This window comes from Podarcis muralis, chromosome 2 (assembly GCF_964188315.1).
Source record: "Podarcis muralis chromosome 2, rPodMur119.hap1.1, whole genome shotgun sequence".
NCBI lineage: Eukaryota > Metazoa > Chordata > Lepidosauria > Squamata > Lacertidae > Podarcis > Podarcis muralis.
The window spans coordinates 4,054,952-4,072,909 of NC_135656.1; the positions used below are offsets into that span (position 1 = coordinate 4,054,952).

Sequence of the window (17,958 nt, forward strand, 5' to 3'; positions counted from 1 at the left end):
TAAGGTTACAGGGAACCAGGCAGAGGGCCTTCTCGGTAGTGGCCCCCGCCCTGTGGAACGCCCTCCCATCAGATGTCAAGGAAATAAACAACTACCCGACTTTTAGAAGACATCTGAAGGCAGCCCTTTTTAGGGAAGTTTTTAATGTTTCAAGTTTTATTCTGCTTTTAATGTTCTGTTGAAAGCCTCCCAGAGTGGCTGGGGAAACTCAGCCAGATGGGTGGAGTAGAAATAAATTATTATTATTATTATTATTATTATTATTATTATTATTATTATTATTATTATTATTCAGAGGCACCTTTTGCTTTCAAAATTAAGCACTGGCTAGACCTTCTTGACATAATTTTGAGAACATGGATCTATTTCTTTAAAAACTATTGAAACATATCCTCAGCTAAACATTATGCTAGAATTACTTGGTCACTTCCATCTATGTCTACTGACATCACCCTTTTACGATCGCCAAAGAGTCTTCCAGGTGATTGTAAGAGGTGCTTTGGCGATAGTTAAAGACTGGTGCCAAAGCACCTCTGGGAGGCTATGCCTGCAGCCACAGGAAGTGGTGGCAGCAGTGTGGGAAGCGGTGAGGGAGAGAGGGGGTGGGTGGGCAGGCAAGTCGTGGCAGGGGAAGGGGGTGGGGGGCATGGATGTGTAGCAGCACCTATTTTTTGGGGGGGGGACCACTGGCTGCACCTTCCATTTCTTCTGAAAAATAAGTCTCCCTGGTCTGGGGGGGGGGGGGAGTGGGAAGAAGCGCAGGGAGAATTCAGGATGACCATGATTGAATGATGGTATTGTGTGGATGCCCTACCAGAAATGGGTGAACAAAGCATTACAAATTCACACAGGTCTATTAATAGCATCAGGCCTATTACTATCTGTGTTTTATTTATGTTTTGCAACTATCAGTGAATGATCTGGAAATGTTGTTATATTTTATTCTGAAAACTTTGCGAATGTGAGTCGTTTTGAGCCTGGTTTAGCACAGGAGAGTGGCATACGAATAAACTGATGATGATGCCTGCGACTATGCTGCGACTAACTCATTCTCTTTGCAACCGAGTAGAGATCTCCCTCCAGAAACGTACCTGACGTCGGGGCTGTAGATGGCCAGCCTCAAGAGGTAGAGGGCAGCGCTGCCCAGTCCGAGTCCAATGAAGCCAATGAGGGGGATGAGCTGAAGAGAGAGAGATGAAAAATACGTAAATAAAATGAATATTTATCAGGGAGACTGGGGAGTTAAAGGGAGCCCTGACACATCAGGAGATTTACAGGGAAAATATGGCACAGCAATCGTATAGCCAAGCTCTAGTACACAGTGTAGCTGTCAGTTTGAGTGACTGAATTAAAAGAGGGGGAGAAAAATAGACATATCTAGGGGAGGAATTGGATCTGGGGATGAGAAATTGCCTGCCAGTCCCCATACCTCCCAGGATGGGGGAGAGCAAGGCCTCTTAACACTGGATATTGGCGCATATTGGTGGGTGAGTGGGGAAGTCTAGGGGCAGTAGAAGGAAGCATGTATTTTCTCCCTCTGACTGCTGAGCCCTGAGGGAGATGGTTATGAGGGGCGTTTTGTCAACAGCGATGTAACTGATGGAGCTGTGGTTGCTATTTGTGGGAGATGAGAAGATGAGCACCTTTGTCTGGTAAATGAAAGCCATTATTTATTGTGATACACTTAGTATCTTCACTTTTGCACTTCTCCATCCAACTCAGATTGATTTTTATCAATCCACTTACCCATTCTTGACCTCTCTTGTTCACACTGAGTTTTCTTCCTCACACCCCAATCCAATCTATCTTCCTTCCTTCCTTCCTTCCTTCCTTCCTTCCTTCCTTCCTTCCTTCCTTCCTTCCTTCCTTCCTTCCTCAATGTCATTTTCTACTTAACCACCTCATAGTCAATCTGCTGTTCTCAAAATTAGTGGAGAGCAGTAAAAAGATGGATTTATGCTTATTTATGGTACAGGCATTCCTATAGGAATGTCTCCTTCCACACAGTCCTGCCATCCATTGAGGACAAGGAAGTGGGCAGCCCTTTAGCATATCCTCCCACTGTCTTAAGTGTCATTGTTGTGAAAGTGTGGTGAAGGGCCTTGCCCACTGTGGCACCCAAGACATGGAGCATGTTGTCTGGTGAGATCCAACTGGCTTCCTCTTTCCAGGAACCAGTTTGTGGAATGAGGTTTAATTAACACAGAATATAGGGATACGACCTTCTGGAGAGGAATAATCATTCTAACAATTTCAGCTTTCTTTCAACTTTTTTAATATATAAAAAGTTCCTAGTCCATATGGTTACAACAGTCTGAAAGTACGTGGTCAATGCATGGTTAAATCTTAAATGCTGATATAGAGGACATGGTAGAGAATGTTTTCTTCTGGTCAGGAGGCATAGCTGCCCATGTGTTTTGTAAAGAAATATTTTCTCTTTGCTTGCCTTGAATATCTAGTCAGGGTCACAGTTGGGCCACCAACTGAAGCTGAAGGAAGGTACTTCATGACACCAGAGCTACTCGTGCCTTGAGTGACCATAGTGGATCCAAGAACCCCCAAACTGAGCACCAGCCTCTTTAAAGGGAATGCAACCCTACCTAAAACAGGTTGACCCCACCAGTACAGTCAAAAGAACCAGGTGGAGCTTCAGTTTAACCAGCATTTATCCAGTCCATCACTGAGTCTAGACCATCCAATGCCTCAGCTGCAGATGCAAAGGATAAATAGAGAGGTGTTTCATCTGCATAGTGATGACAATGCCGTTCAAATTCCCGGACGATCCTCCTCAGTGGTTTCATGTAGATGTTAAACAGCATGAGGTATAAGGCTGACCTTTGCGACACCCCACATTGGAGGGTCCATAGGGTGGAGCATCACCTTCTGGAGATGTCCATCCCAAATACTCCCAGCTAAAGTGTTCTCAACTAATCGAGCTGGGCATTATTGGTTGATGCTGGTGGTTTGGAATGGGGCATAAGGCTCGACACAGATGACTGCTGCTTTTCAGAGTGTTGAAAGTGATATGATAGAGTATGGTTGCTTTTCATATTGTGTACCCCATCCCAACTTTTGCAGATTTGGGTAGCGTCACAAAAGCCTTTAAAACTGGTTTGATCAGAGACTACTGTGGAACATACAGCAAGGGGAACAATCCTGTTTCCACTATCTGGTGCACTATTGCTTGCTTTCCAGCCAAACTTGATGTCCAGTGCCAAATACTTTGCCTGCCAATAGTTTGATTCTGAGGCTGTTTTCTACAGCAACACTTCTCTCCAAATCCCTACAACACACGTGCACACCCACATACACAAAATGTTTACGTTTGCTTGCCTCTTGGGCTCCAGCTACCATCCCTATTTAACGAAGCTGCCCTGAACGCCAACAGCTTTTGTATCCAATTCCAAGGTAATTTCCTTCCTAGCCTGCTATATGAATCCCCAGGAGGCTGAAGGTGCAAAGCCGCAATCCAAACAGATACAGCAGCCGCTTGACCTTTCCCAAATTGCACTGGCCCCTCATGCCCAGCTAGATGTTTGGAGCATAATGAACCTCTGTGTCTCCCCCCCCCCCCCGCCCTCTAAGAAACAAATAGCCAGGAGTTTATAATCCTAACTATTGCCATAGAAGCAAATCAAAACATTGCCTACCCCAGAACACAGAGTGGAATCTGGGAAGTAGAGGGGCAAGGCGTTCACATAAATATGAGTTTTCTGATTGATTACGGGCTGTGATCTTTGACAGGGCTAGGAATCCAGGTACTGAAAACTCTATCTGTTGGGATATATATCCCAAAGATATTTTGTTCTAAGATCTCCCCAACGAATGTCACTTCACATAATTTTCTCTGAGGGTTGATGTAACACAAGGGGCGAGAAAGGGTTGGGAATAAGGATTCATAGGTTTTATTCCCATCGTGGAATATTTTATTCCAGTCCAGAAAGGGCCATGGCTCAGCAGTAGAGTACCTGCTTTGCATGCAGAAGGTCCCAGGTCCAATCACCAGCACCTCCAGGTAGGACTTGGAAAGATCCATTCCTGAAGGAGCATTCCTAAGCAGCCACTGCCATGAGCTCGATGGACCAATGGTCTGACTTGCTATAAGGCAGGGCAGCTTCCTGGGTTCCTATCCATTCTTAATCTCCCATTGGGAGACTTGTTGGCATCCTTCTGGAATCTGGAATAATTTGGCCACCATGAACCCCACAACTTTGCTTGTGACCAGGCAGCGTCCCATTCATTTCCCCATTTTCTTTTAACATTTCAGCATGCTCAGTCTGAGGCACGGCTACCCTCCCCACCTCACACCCTTTGGCGCATCCAACTTTCAGCAGACGCCAGGTGCGATTCAGGAGGTTAGAGTTGTCGAGAAATAATGATTTTCCTTTTTTCACATTGTGTGCCGGCCCCATGCCAGGTGGACCTGGCAGTGGCTTCTAGCTGAAACACACCGGATAATAAAGAATGACGCCACAGTCCCAGGGACTTCTGGCACCTCTGCAGAGAGCCAGGGATTACAGACGTATTTCACCATCTGCTGCTGGCGTCTTCTGGGTTATTAATTCTGGGGGAACATCTGAGGATGGGCAACTCACTGGGGATAAACGTATGAATTTGGCTGCCACTGGGAAGAAAGCTGCTGTGGCACTATGGCAGTGGGCATGTGAGCCATGCAGAGGATAGCAGACCATTGCACTGCTGATAGGTTTTCCAAACGGCTTTCCTGTTCTCCAGGATTTCAGAGGATGCAAGTTGTTCCACCTCAACCCACCCCATTCAAAAGCCTTTTGAAGTGTGAGTTCCAGAAAGTATCTCAGAAAATGTTGTGCAAACAAAGCATGAGGGCCGCTTAATATTTAAATTTAGCCATGAGCCTCTCAGATTGTCCTCTTCTGTGTTTTCTAAAGGCTTAGCAAAGGGTGCTGGTTTTTAAGGGATCCAACAAGATAGGAAGCTGGTGGTAGTAGCAGCCACAGTGACACTGCTCCCTATATTAGTTCAGGAAAAAGGTGAGGAATAGGCTTGTACTGTATAACATTATGCATGGCATGGAGAAAGAGGACAGGGAAAGGTTTTTCTGCCTTTCTCAGGACATCAGAACTCGGGGGCATCTATTGAAGTGGAATGTTGGGATATTCAGGGCAGGCAAAATGAAAGGAAGTCCTTCCCACAATCACATAGTTAAACGAGTGAATTTGCTCACACATGAGGTGGTGGTGGGCACCAACTTAGATGCCTTAAAAATAGGATTAAAGAAACTCATGGGGGAGAAGGCTACCTATGGCTACTAGCCAGTCAGAGGCAGCATACGTCTCCATCCCAGAGGGGAGAGTACTGTTGCGTTCAGGTCCTGCTTGCAGGCTTCCCACGGGAATCTGGTTGTCCACTGCGAAAACAGGAGGCTGGGCTAGATGGGCCACTGGCCAGATCCAGCAACAATCTACAAATGTTATTATGTGATGCACTAGTCAAATTTAAAAAATAAACTTAAATAGATAGATTGATAGATGATAGATAGATGATAGATAGATAGATAGATAGATAGATAGATAGATAGATAGATGATAGATGTCAAGGCCGTGGATAAGCAGGGCTGCTTTACTTCAATGTGAGGTAGGTCTAGGTTTGCCATACATCACAAAAATTCCTGACATGTCCTGGTGTCCGGGTGTAAAAATGGCATCATGGGGGAAATGGCGCCAGGAGCAAAATGTCAGGGAAAACCCAGATGTATGGCAACGCAATGGAAAACCACTGTATTTGGGGGGACGCGTGTGGTGCTGTGGTCTAAACCACTGAGCTTCTTGGGCTCAGAAGGTCGGCGGTTCCTGCATTCTTGTGAGGATGTGACTGGAGTACTTGTGCAGGTTTCTTCCTGACTCCTCTTTTTGCATGTGTTCAGATGTGTGTGTGCCCCCCCCCCGCCAACTTGATGGAATTACCTAATGCAAATTATGAAAAAGAAAATGAAAGGGAATGAAGAAAAGGAAAGGTAGAGAGGTGGGTGGGAAGAGCAAGTACAATTTACTATGGCACTAAGACTTGTGTTTTAGTGACAGAACATCTGCTGTGCGCGCAAGAGGCCTCAGGTTGCATCCCTGGGATCTCCAGTTAGGGCTGGAAAAGACTCCTTCTCTGAAGCCCTGGAGAGCCATTGCCAGGCATTGCATACCTGCCAAGTGTCCCATTTTTACACATGAGGTCATGGTGGCCATTTTGGGTGCTGTAATCTTGCTTGCTCTCATGCTGCGCTCTTGCCCCCCCCCCCCAAGCATTGGGGAGAACTGTGACCTTGTGCAGCAGTCAAAAATGTTTGTTTTGGGGCACCACATGAGATTACGCCCCCAAAAAGTGCTTTGAAGGGACAAGAACACCGCACGCTACTCATCTGGGAGTGTGTCCTGGGACTCGACTATACAGCTGCAAATAAAACGTTTTAAGTGTGTTGTAAATTGCAATATCTCCTGCCAACCTAGCAGTTCGAAAGCACATCAAAGTGCAAGTAGATAAATAGGTACCGCTCCGGCGGGAAGGTAAATGGCGTTTCCGTGTGCTGCTCTGGTTTACCAGAAGCAGCTTAATCATGCTGGCCACATGACCCGGAAGCTGTCTGCGGACAAATGCCAGCTCCCTCGGCCTATAGAGCAAGATGAGCGCGCAACCCCAGAGTCGGTCACGACTGGACCTAATGGTCAGGGGTCCCTTTACCTTTCAAGTGCAATATATGACACTAGATGGCGACAATGAGCTATGGCAAATTCAATATATTTTTCAAAACGTTTTTTAAAAAGCATTTTCAGAGCGTTTTTTATATGCGTGTAGATTCCACCCTGGTATCAATCAGAAAAAGTTGGGTGGTATGTCATTGCAGACAGTGCTGAGCATGGTGGATTTATGGTTTGTCTTGTCATAAGGCAACTTCCTGTGTTCTTATCTTGCTGAGAACTCTAGTCTAGAGACATGGTGGTGCTCTCCATTTATTACTGGACTTCAACTCCCAACAGCCCCCACATTGTCTGGCCTTGTTCTCTTCCCTTGCCCTAGGAGTAGGGGACGGCAAAATGGTGAAAGAAGAGCAAAGGATGCCAGTCGTGGAAAGAGAGTGCAGGAGTGTGGCTGCCATCTAGGAATTACTGGATGTGGGACTTTTCTCCTGGCTTTGGGCTTACCGGGGGGGGGGGCACCTGCCCCCACAGATCGAGTACAGTGGTACTTCGGTTAAGTACTTAATTCATTCCGGAGGTCCGTTCTTAACCTGAAGCACCACTTTAGCTAATAGGCCCTCCTGCTGCTGCTGCCGCGCTGCCACCGTGCGATTTCTGTTCTCATCCTGAAGCAAAGTTCGTAACCTGAGGTACTATTTCTGGGTTAGCGGAGTCTGTAACCTGAAGCGGATGTAACTACTGTAAATCAATGAAAATAACTGAGGTTCTGCCCCCCTAACATTAAGCCTGCCCCCTATCATAAATCCTGGCTATGCCCATGCTCCTGGTCCAGATTTTTCTTCTTCTACATGCGCAAGACAACTATAGTGCCAAGTCTCTGCTACTCTGAGAGAGAGAACTTCACAAAATCCCATCACCACCAGGAAACACAGCTACTGCTGCTCATCAGCCTTGCTTTGTGACAATGGCAAGTTTCTGCTCTGTTTCTGTACCACCAGCAGAGTTCTGGGGTTGCAAGCCTTTTCCTTCCTTCCTTCCTTCCTTCCTTCCTTCCTTCCTTCCTTCCTTCCTTCCTTCCTTCCTTCCTTCCTTCTCAGTTGGCGGAGTTGGCATTAATCATAGGCTGAGGCAGTTGGGCTCCCTGGGAAGTGCAGCCACACAGCAGCAGGAGAAGCTGTTGCAAGGTGAAAATGCTGATCCACATGGATGGTGCAAAGAACAGCTGATGGTGGATAATGGATGGTGTGTCAGGGCTGCACAAATCCCCCTACTTCTTTCAACCTATCAGAGGCAGGCAGACCTTAGCGCTCACAGTTAACCCTTTGCACCCTCTCCAACTCCTGCTATTTCCCAGGGACAGTCCCGGTTTCCTAGCATCTGTCTCTGGTAAATCATTGTCTCCTTTTCTCTCCTTTTTGCCTCTGTGGGAAGAATTTGGGAATGCCCTTTTTAAAACATTGATAGTGGGTGCACATGTGCACTAGAGTTTGCTTGCTTCCCCACTCCCCCATAATTGCTTACCCAAATAGGAAATCTTTGTGAATACAGTGGTACCTCGGGTTACAGACGCTTCAGGTTACAGACTCCGCTAACCCAGAAATAGTACCTCAGGTTAAGAACTTTGCTTCAGGATGAGAACAGAAATCGTGCAGCAGCGGTGCAGCAGCAGCGGGAGGCCCCATTAACTAAAGTGGTGCTTCAGGTTAAGAACAGTTTCAGGTTAAGAACGGACCTCCAGAACGAATTAAGTTCTTAACCCGAGGTACCACTGTATCTGAGTTGCAACAAGGTGACTTCAGGGTGTGTGTGTGTGTGTGTGTGTGTGTGTGTGTGTGTGTGTAAAAACTGAGGGGACAATTTCAGAAGCAAAATTCTTCCCAAGGCTCCTCTGGACGACCTGTTTATTCAGCAGCCATCCTGATTTGCTGGCACAAAGCTTTTAAAAACATATGCAGAGGTTAGACTATGCGTTAGCACCCAGTTCTTGTTCCACACAGAGCAGACCACTGAAATGAATAGATAAGATCAACTTAAGGTGTTTTTTTTTTTTTCCATTTTCAGTGGGTCTTCTCTGAGTAGGATATGACTGTATGTTCAGTCTGTATTGAGCATTTGTTCTGATTTGTTTGCAGGGAGCTTTGACGACAACGAGCATTTGGCCTGCATTCATCCTGATTCCCTTGCAGGGTGTTCATTAGGGTTATAAACAGAGGAAGCCGCTTGGGTGCCCGGGGTAGGCAGCGGGTGGACCATTTGGGGCAGCGCAGAGCCTGCAGGCGCTCAAGCCACCGCGTGACTAGGAGAGATGCTTGGCTTGGGCAGGCCCAGCGGTAAGTGCCGCTCAGCATTTTGTCACGGCCCTCAGTGGTGACACCTGGGGCGGTCCGCACCCACTGCACCCCCTTCCTCTGCCCCTGGTTATAACTTTTTGACTTAAAAAACAATAATTCCTGTATCATAAAGGAATGATCTTTTGCTTAAAAACACTAAGAAAGGGACTAATTCTTCTCAGTTGTGAAAAAAGTCACCCTGAAATGAAAAGTTGGAATCACCATATATCTAATGTTACTACTCAATGAAAATGACTTCAAGAACTTGTCGGAAATATTGAAACCTTACAAAAAATGCATTATGGATATTGGAAAATCACTGGAAGCAGGAGCCATCCGTATTCCAGATACCAAGAAGTAATCAGTGCACAGAACACACAATCAAAGTGATGTGGAAACTTTATGGTGCTTGCAGCAGAAACAGAGACAAACTGCAACCTCGACTTATTCTAAGCAATAAGAAGTGATGTACAATGTACAAAACATTGTACAAGTATTAGAAAAACTGCAAGCTCTATTTTACCTGTATTTTAATACATAATTATCATTATTATGTATAATTACATAATACATTATACTGTTATATACGGTATACAAAAATCAATTTATTGATTTTGGGGTGACCTTTTTTCAAAAGATTTGGAAATTACAGTTCAGTCCTTTGTTTTTAGGCAAAAATTCATCTAACTAAGCTACAGGAACATGAGGTTGTAAAAAAAAGTTATAACCCTAGTGCAGTGTTTCCCAACCGGTATTCCGCGGCACACTAGTGTGCCGCGAGACGTTGCCTGGTGTGCCGCGAGATGTTGCCTGGAGGGAGGCGGGCGAGTCGGGCGGCGAGGGGTGGCGGCGGCGAGGAGAGGCCGCCCAGCGCGGGGCTCTCGCCATCTGCCTGCCTGGCTGCCTGCGTGGCGCCGACGTCACGGGGCTGTAACGTGCCCCACATAGGCACACGCGGGGCGGTGAGCGAGCTCCCTCCCACATCCCATCGCCGCTCGCTTCGGCCGGCCTACTGGGCTGTCGCAGGCGGAAGGCCTGCGCATGCGCGAGGTTTCCGCGCCTTCGGGATTCCCTTCACGCCTTCCTCCTCCCGGGTCCTTGAGAGCGCGGGAAGCGGCAGCGCGAGACCGGCGTTGAGCCTGGTAGGTATTGCGCTTGCCAAGGCAGTCATTTGGGAAATGAAAACTTGCAAAGCAAGCAACCAGTTCAATCTGAAGTACGTGTATGCTTAATATCCTGTATCTGAAACCTGTTCTGCCCCCTCCCCCACACTTGGTGCCATTTTCATCTACACATGCAGCAGAGTAAGTTGACCCAGAATAGTACCAATTCAGATGGCAGATGGGAGAATGACAGTGCTGAATGCTTTCCCATGTAGAACAGTCCCTGCAAATAAAAACCTAGCATATTTGGAAGAGGGATGCTAGCCTAACCATTACCTTCTATGCTGTTACTATTTTTTTATTTTTTTTTTACATAAGTAAAAAGTGACCTTTCCCCATCTGGCATGGTGGTGTGCCTCGAGATTTTTTTCATGAAACAAGTGTGCCTTTGCCCAAAAAAGGTTGGGAAACACTGCCCTAGTGTTCATAGACATCTTCCTATTACTCATTCATTCATCTCACACTTTTCAATGCATTTTGTTGTCATTTCCCTAACTGCAAAAAGTCTATTATTATTATTATTATTATTATTATTATTATTATTATTATTATATTTGTTGCACCAGGGTGAAAGAGCCCCTTAATCTGCTTCAATTGCACAAGCCCAAATTTCCCAGTATGGACCTGAAGCTCTCCTGCAAAATAGTGACAGTTTTTAGGTACCCCAAATACCGGGAGTTTGGGTGGGTGGGTGTTATAGTGACAGCATTTCTTTTTTCTTCTATCTTCCCCATCTTTTATTTTCTTTTAGCACTTCTCAGCAGATGTCAACTGCCACCTGCCATTAGCACTGTTTTGGGACATTCATGTTATGGGAACTGGTGGATTCTGAGAGATCAACGGACCCTCCAGGATGCTGCTTGCTGAGAGTGGTTGTGGTCTAGAGCTGTGGGGTGGGGATGTTCTGATAGTTAGATTGTCTCTAGGAGGTTGGTTAGATTGTCCATTTGCCAATGCTTGAATAAAATTCCTCGGATGAGACCAAATGCAGATCTATAGCAAGTGAAAACCAGTAACCTTTAAGAAAAAATCTGGTTTTAAGTGTTTATGCATCCTTTCCTGTATGGAATGGAAAAGCTGTTCTCCTTTATTCTCCCCTCCTGTGTTTGTGTGTGTGTGTGTGTGTGTGTGTGTGTGTGTGTGTATAGCCAGCTCAGGCAAGTCCATTTCCCCCTCCCCCATTTTTAGCCTGTGAGAGGGGGAAATTGTATTTATATCAAGGCCTCATGGGCATATATAATTTATCAGGGTTTATTCATATTTGTAAACAAAATCCCTGTCATGAATTTTTGATGGAAAGCGAGACAATGGCTTTGGGAGACGGGATAAAGGGGGGGGGCTTGGGGTGGGTTGTAGGTTTTCCATTCTGTCACTGAAATTTCTGAAGTGGGGGGAACAGTTAGATCACAACGTATGAGGGGAAAGATGGGGGGGAACCACCTTAAGCTGCCTTTCGAATTTGATGGGGGGGGGGGCGCGATTTGGAACCTGCTGTGTGTTGATTTATTCCTAGAGTGTTGAAAAACCCCTTAGAGACATCCGATATAACAAGGTAAATAACAACACATCAAATCTCCCCTCTTGCCAATTGCGCGCCAGCCGTCCACGGACATCTAGGGTTAGGGAACAAACTACCAAGAATTAAATATGCATAAGCTTGCCTCTATGGGTGGAGGGAGAGAAAAGCTCAAAAGCCTGGGCTAGCAAGTAAATAAATAAATATTTTTGGGAGAAAGAGAGAAAGAAAGATCCCTTTGAATCCCATGAAACTATCCACCTGCCCTATACAGTCAAAGCACAATTATGTCACTTTAAACAGTCATGCCCCCACCCCTCAAAAGAATCAGGGGATTGTTATATGGTTATATGCCATATGTCTGGATTTACCTGGGGGGGGGGGGCGGATTTGTCCTGGATCTTAGGTAAGTCAACTGAAAAAATTGAGGTTTTCAAGCTTGCAGGCAGTCCACCCGGTGCCTCCCCCTCAGGAGAGACATGTGGCTCAGGCCCGCTGCAGGCCCCGCGGTGTGGCGCCCAGTGCCCCCTGCCTCACCTAGCTACGCCTCTGGATTAGGCAGATTCATGGAGGTGAGAGCTGTCAAAGGCTACTAGCCATAAAGTTGGAAGTAGCAATGCTTCTGGTTTCTGGAAATCACTCGAGGGGAGAGTGCGCCTGCAGTGGTGGGTGCGGTGGGTGCGGGAGTTATTTATTCAAAAACACATATTTCTGCCATTTTGTCACCCCCCTCAGTGATGACACCCGAGGCGCCTGCACCCACCGCACCCTCCTTCCTCCGCCACTGGCAGCAGATCCTGATGTAGATCTTCATTTCCCCCTTGTTCCTGATGTAGATCTTCACTCAACCCTTATTCCCAGGTGGGGAGGTGGGGGCGCCATTTTGTGGTCCTCCTCAGGCCCCAAAATGTCCTGCACCAGCCCTGCCTTCAGATATTTTGAGGCTACGGTTCTCATCATCCCTGACCGCTGGCTATTCTGGCTGGGGCTGTTTGGAATTGGATATATAGAAGAGGCCCCAGCTTCTCAGGATGATTGAACAAAAAAAGGCCCCTTCAAAAAAAAACAAAAAACCCCATGGTGGGTCTTCAAGTGCTTCAGCCCCTCGGAGCCAGTGCCTGTGGTCTACACATACCTAACTGCATCGCTGAGGGTAGGGGCTTGATAGGAATCCAGCTAGCAGAGGAAGCAGGTATATTTTCTCCTGAGTGGGCTTAGAAGGAAGCAGTTAGGGATGAGATGTTCCTCTTGAATGCAAAGAGTTAGGGTTAGAGTCTTTATAGTGTCTTTATAGGGTTAGAGGTTATAGGATAAGGCTCAAATGTGGCTGGGGGTAGAGGGACGCGGGAAGCTGCCATCTACCAAGTCAGACCCTTGTGTCCATCCAGCACATCACTCTTAACACTGAGGGCTCATCCACAGTTGCCTTTGCTCTGTGTTTCTCGTTATAGCTCAAGGCTTTCTAGGTCCAGGTCCAAGGGGTCGTTGGTTGGCTGGTTTTTGTTCTGATGCTTTCCCCATGAAAACCTGCTCTTTGCGGGAAACCCGAATTGCCTTTGGCTCTGATTCAGCGGTGAAGAGCGGGTTTTCCAGGGGGAAGCTGCGGGGCAAAAAGAAAAAGAAAAGTGCTCCGAGACGGGTGGGAAAGTGCAGCTCTTTGCCCAGGAAGCCCAGGGCAAAAGGCGGCAAGTGTGGCAGAGCCCTGAAGAGCAGCGATTCTGCAGGGTTTCGGGCAAGGCGTCTTCCCTGGAGATGCTGGGGATGGAACCCGAGACCTTGCGCGCAGTCAGGGCTCTCCTGCTGCGCTGCTGCCATTCCCCATAGGAAGGCAGGAGTGGGAGCCCGACAGAGAAGGGGAGCGTGGAAGAAAGAAACCTGGAACACCTCGCTCCTTGGGACAGGGGAAATGGAGGTGGCTGGTTCTCACCTTTCATTTTCATTTAAAAAGAAACAAAAGCTATTAGGGGAAAGCTGCACCTGGCGAGTTTCTGCCTGCAGCGGCGGGGAAGGCGGCGATGCTCAGCATACTTTCTGTGCCGGGGGCGGCGAGAGAAGGAAAGAAAGGTTTAGGGTTGTGGGTGCTGAGGGTTTGGGGCTACTGTGGAAGTGGGCGGGGGGGGAGTGGGGTTGGGGGTCACTACTCTTAGGCTAAGGGGTCAAGCGGGGAAGAGGTGACTCACTCCTGGATGTCTCTTGAGCTGCCGGGAGAATCTGCCCCTCAGAGGGGCGCCCTTCGCTCCGGGGCCGGGCTGGGCACTTGCGCTGGCTTCCTTGCCTCCCATCTCCTCGGCTCCGGCGGCTCCACAGCAGCCCAGCGCGTCCCAGCAGCGTCTGCGCCCGCCTCCGGGACCCGCGGGGAGGGCGGGCGGGCGGGCGGGCGAGGGAGGCGCCGGGACCACGGGAGGGAAGTTGGGGGACTTCAGGCAAAACAAGAGCGGAGGGGGAGAAAAGTTTCTTTCATTCAGCTGGTGGAGGTGGGGGTCTACTTGTGAGGCCAGAGTGTCTGCACGAGACCCTTAATGTCAGGTCCTGGGTTCGAGTCCCCTGTTGGGCAAAAGACTCCTGCATTGCAGGGGTAGACAGTCCTATGGTTCATTGAGCTGATCAGTTCCCCAAGGCGAAACTCCCGTGGCGTGGAACTTGGTGAGGGGAGGAAGTGGGGTCACCTGTTGCGTTTCTGCGGGCCAAGAAGCAGTTGAGAGGCGCAAGAGGCGCCCTGAGTGGGTGGCGCGAAAGATGCTCTTCGCGGGAGCTGGAGGCAAGTGCAGGTCCTGTGGGGCAGGTAGCTTAGAAGGTAGAACATGAGACTCTCAGTCTGAGGGTTGTGGGCCAAAAAGTCCCTCCTTGCAGGGGGTTGGACCCTTGTGGTGTCTTCCAATTAAATGCTACTTCTAGGGAAACTTGCTTAGACTAGCGGAACCTGGGTAGACTCTTTTGTGGATGGTTTTGCAAAGAAATAGGAGACAAAAGTTATTGCTTCTTGGTGTCAGCTGGTGGTGTTTCTCCCCTTCCATTCACCTTTTTCTCATTCTCGTTTTTCTTTTCTTTTCTTCCCCCTCCCTTCATTAAATCAGGGTGGGGAGGGGAAGTAATGTTAGACACAACTATATGGCAAGGCGGGGGGGGGGGAGGCTGCGGAAAGTGTGTGCAGAGTAGGGACCCACTGTGAGAGAAGTCAAACAAAAAACCCTCACCCTTTTTTGCAATATACTTGGGAGCCCCCGGCTTCTTTGGGCCCCTGCCAGTGTTCCACTTTGCTGGCTGTTAGCACCAAGACTGCCAAATGGCCCGAAGTTTGGGGGACAATACCTTGCCGTGTGCCTATGCTAGGAGCTGAGTGATCCTGAGATACTGCGCCAAGCAACCTTTGGGAACCTCAAATGGCCTTCCTCTGTCAATATTGTGGTTTCACCTCAGATCGTATAAATCTTTCACCTTTTACTAAAAAATGGCCTTCCTCTGTCTCACTAGGCTCTGGGTTCTCCGAGTGCACAAGGATGTCTCCAGCTGCAAGCCTAGAAAGAGGCTGGAGGCTTGGAGCTCACATGAATCACCCACAAGGTTCATCCTGGGCCTAAAAGACTTAACATGTGAATTGATCCTAAAGAGGCACAGAGCTGTGCATCTGGAAGATGCAATACTGTGTATGTTGGGGACCACAGCCTGTCAAAATCTATCCAAGCTGCCTACATGGTTCTCAAAATGTCATTGTCTTGAAATTAATTTCTTTGTTTGCTTCCCCCTCATGAAGGGGAAAAAAGACATAGAAAGACAAAGCACTTTCCTGGGAGATGGACATACATCTCTCCACCATAGAGCCGAGCTACATGTTACACTGATCACACAGCTTGCATGTACTGTAGCTTGGCTCGCTGCCTTGTCTGTGCTATGCACAGCCTTCAAGAAATGTACAATTTTTGCGACTGCGTCTTCTCCGCACCCCTTGCAGGGCTGAGCCGGGAATATTTGCCAAGGCCGACAAAATGCACGTCTCTCCACCATATGCCAGCCTGCAATCAATTTATTTTTCATACAAACAAAACGCAGGTATGTTTGCTGCTGGGTCCCTACACTTCACACCAGGCGAGGGTGACATTTATAACTGATGGGGCCATCAACCTGTATTGCTTTTACACACACACACACACACACACACACACACACAGTGTTTCCCCTCTCTTTCCACCTGGTTTCTTGAATGGAAACAAAACTTTCCTTCATTAGCAGCAGGCTTGCTGTTGCTAGTAGAGACTGCAGAATCCAGTAGTTAGAGCAGGCAGGGGGCAACTAGGGCAGTTTGCGTTCCAACCTTTGGCAAGGGATGGGATGTGGGCTATAAAATGTAATGAGATGGGATGGAAAACAGGATAATCAGCCTTATTTCCTGCTCTTGTAAAAACTAATGCAGCCTTCTTCCAGCTGGTGCCCTTGAGATGATGTTGGACTCCCAACACCCATCAGCTCTAGCCAGCAAGTCCAGTGGTCAGGGATGATGGGCATTGCAGTCAAAAACATATTGCTAGAGTGATAGTGTGTCTTATGTTGGGATTTAGGGGGAGCAAAGAAATGGACAATGTGATACCTGGTAATTTCTCCCTAGTTGGCTCAGTCAGAGTGGAAATCTGATTATTAGAACATAGAGATCTGGATACGTAATGAAATATTTTGGCCAGAGTAAGGTGGGGCAGACTGAGTCAGCTCCAGGTTTGAAGGCCCCTGGGCAAAGTGTCAGTGGGGCCCAGTATCAGTGGGCCCTGGTGGACTTAGCAGGCTGTGGAGGCCCCTTCCAAGCAGTGCTGGACAACTGGGTCTAGCCACCCTTTAAATTTCCCACAATGCTCCAGAGTGATGCCAAGACAGGAGCATTGTGGGAAATTAAAAGGGTGGCTTGTAGGGCTGGGCCTGATGCTAGTCTTGGGGCAGAATCGTGATTTGCTGGCTTCTGCTTCAAGCTGTCAGAAAACATGGTGAGCAACAACTCCTATGGGGCTGGCTTTGACTTTAGGCAGAGTGAGGTGACCCACCCCAGGAAGAAGATTTTGGGGCATCCAATTGTCAGTTCTTCTGTTTATTTTTATGACCACATGGAACACTGTTTAGATAGGCAGCCCCCAAAATATCACGGGCCATCTCTGAACTCCCGGATTTTGTTGTTGGCTCTAGGATGGGAGCAAAGGACAAAGTCAGAAATGATCACAGCTAGACAGGTGAAGTGGCCAGACTGTTCAATTTAGACATGAAAGATGCCTCACATCACATCCCCTTTTCATTCACGAAGCGCACCAGATGTCCTTGAGCAACGCATTGCCACTCAGCCTAACTTAGCTTGTGGATGTGTTGGAAAGCTAAATCACGAAGCACTTTCTAATGTGTAGTGAAAGTGCCATGATCTTTCTATATTGTATTGAGCTTGTGGTGGTGAAGCCTCTGACACTGATTGACTGAGCTGGTGTGATGGCACAGGATGTTCAGGGAATAGCTTGCAATTCAGCTTCTGTGAGGAAAGGAAAAGCTGTCAGTTTGGCTGAGTTGCTGTTGTTGTTTTAAATTACACAAGGGATAACAGGACAGGAAAGAAATCTAGGATATAGCAGAATAAAGGGGCATGGAGCTTAGAGTCAGGGAAGCTGGAGGAAGGCTACGGAACAAGCAATGGACAGAAAAGTGGAACCTATAGGATGAGCACTCTGCTCATGAGTGCTTGAGGAGAAGGACAGAGGACATACGGAAGTGAGGGCAAGATAGAGATGGGAGCGTAGGAGAGAGAAAGAGAAAGTGCTTTGAAGAAACTCCACAGTGCTTAATATTTGATGACATATCTATAAAAGCCATTTCCCAACAGCAACATTCTGTTCCACCCTATTCGCCCAATGTTTGTCATACTTCAAAGTGACCAGGAAACTGGACCAGGACTCTGCAGAGAAGAGCAGGCTTAATGCTCAGTGAATTTTATACAGGGCAAAGTAGATGGGATCTTACCAAGAGGGTGTAGTTAAATAGGGGGCAGAGCCAGCTTCTTCCCCTAAACACTGAGATACTGGATGCAGAGACAGCAGGTTTAGCCCTGAGTCTTCCCTGTGTTCCTGAGGGCACCCTGTTACATTCTTACTGCATAAATGAATGGTTGTTTTTTTTACCCCTGTTGACAAAAATCAAAGGACATAATGGGTAGCCCAGCCCCACTGCAGCAAACCTGGTTCTTGTACTATATGAGCCTTCATTCTGTGAGCATTTGCACACACTAACCATAATGCTGCCATTTTGCTGCTACTGATGATGATGAT

The 17,958-nt window shown here is 47.6% G+C and overlaps 1 protein-coding gene across 1 annotated transcript in view; it reads right to left on the reverse strand.

Annotated features, from left to right (window-relative positions):
* COXFA4L2 (cytochrome c oxidase hypoxia associated subunit FA4L2) overlaps positions 1 to 14,015 on the reverse strand; it is a 30,604-nt gene extending 16,589 nt beyond the window's left edge. The window contains exons 1-2 of the mRNA XM_028720990.2: positions 13,855 to 14,015; positions 1,092 to 1,180 (exon numbers count right to left, since the gene is read on the reverse strand). Of these exons, the coding sequence (XP_028576823.1) occupies positions 1,092 to 1,180; positions 13,855 to 13,956 (191 nt within the window). The 5' untranslated portion in view covers positions 13,957 to 14,015. The remainder of the gene's footprint in view (positions 1 to 1,091; positions 1,181 to 13,854) is intronic.
* Between the last annotated feature and the right edge of the window lie 3,943 nt (positions 14,016 to 17,958).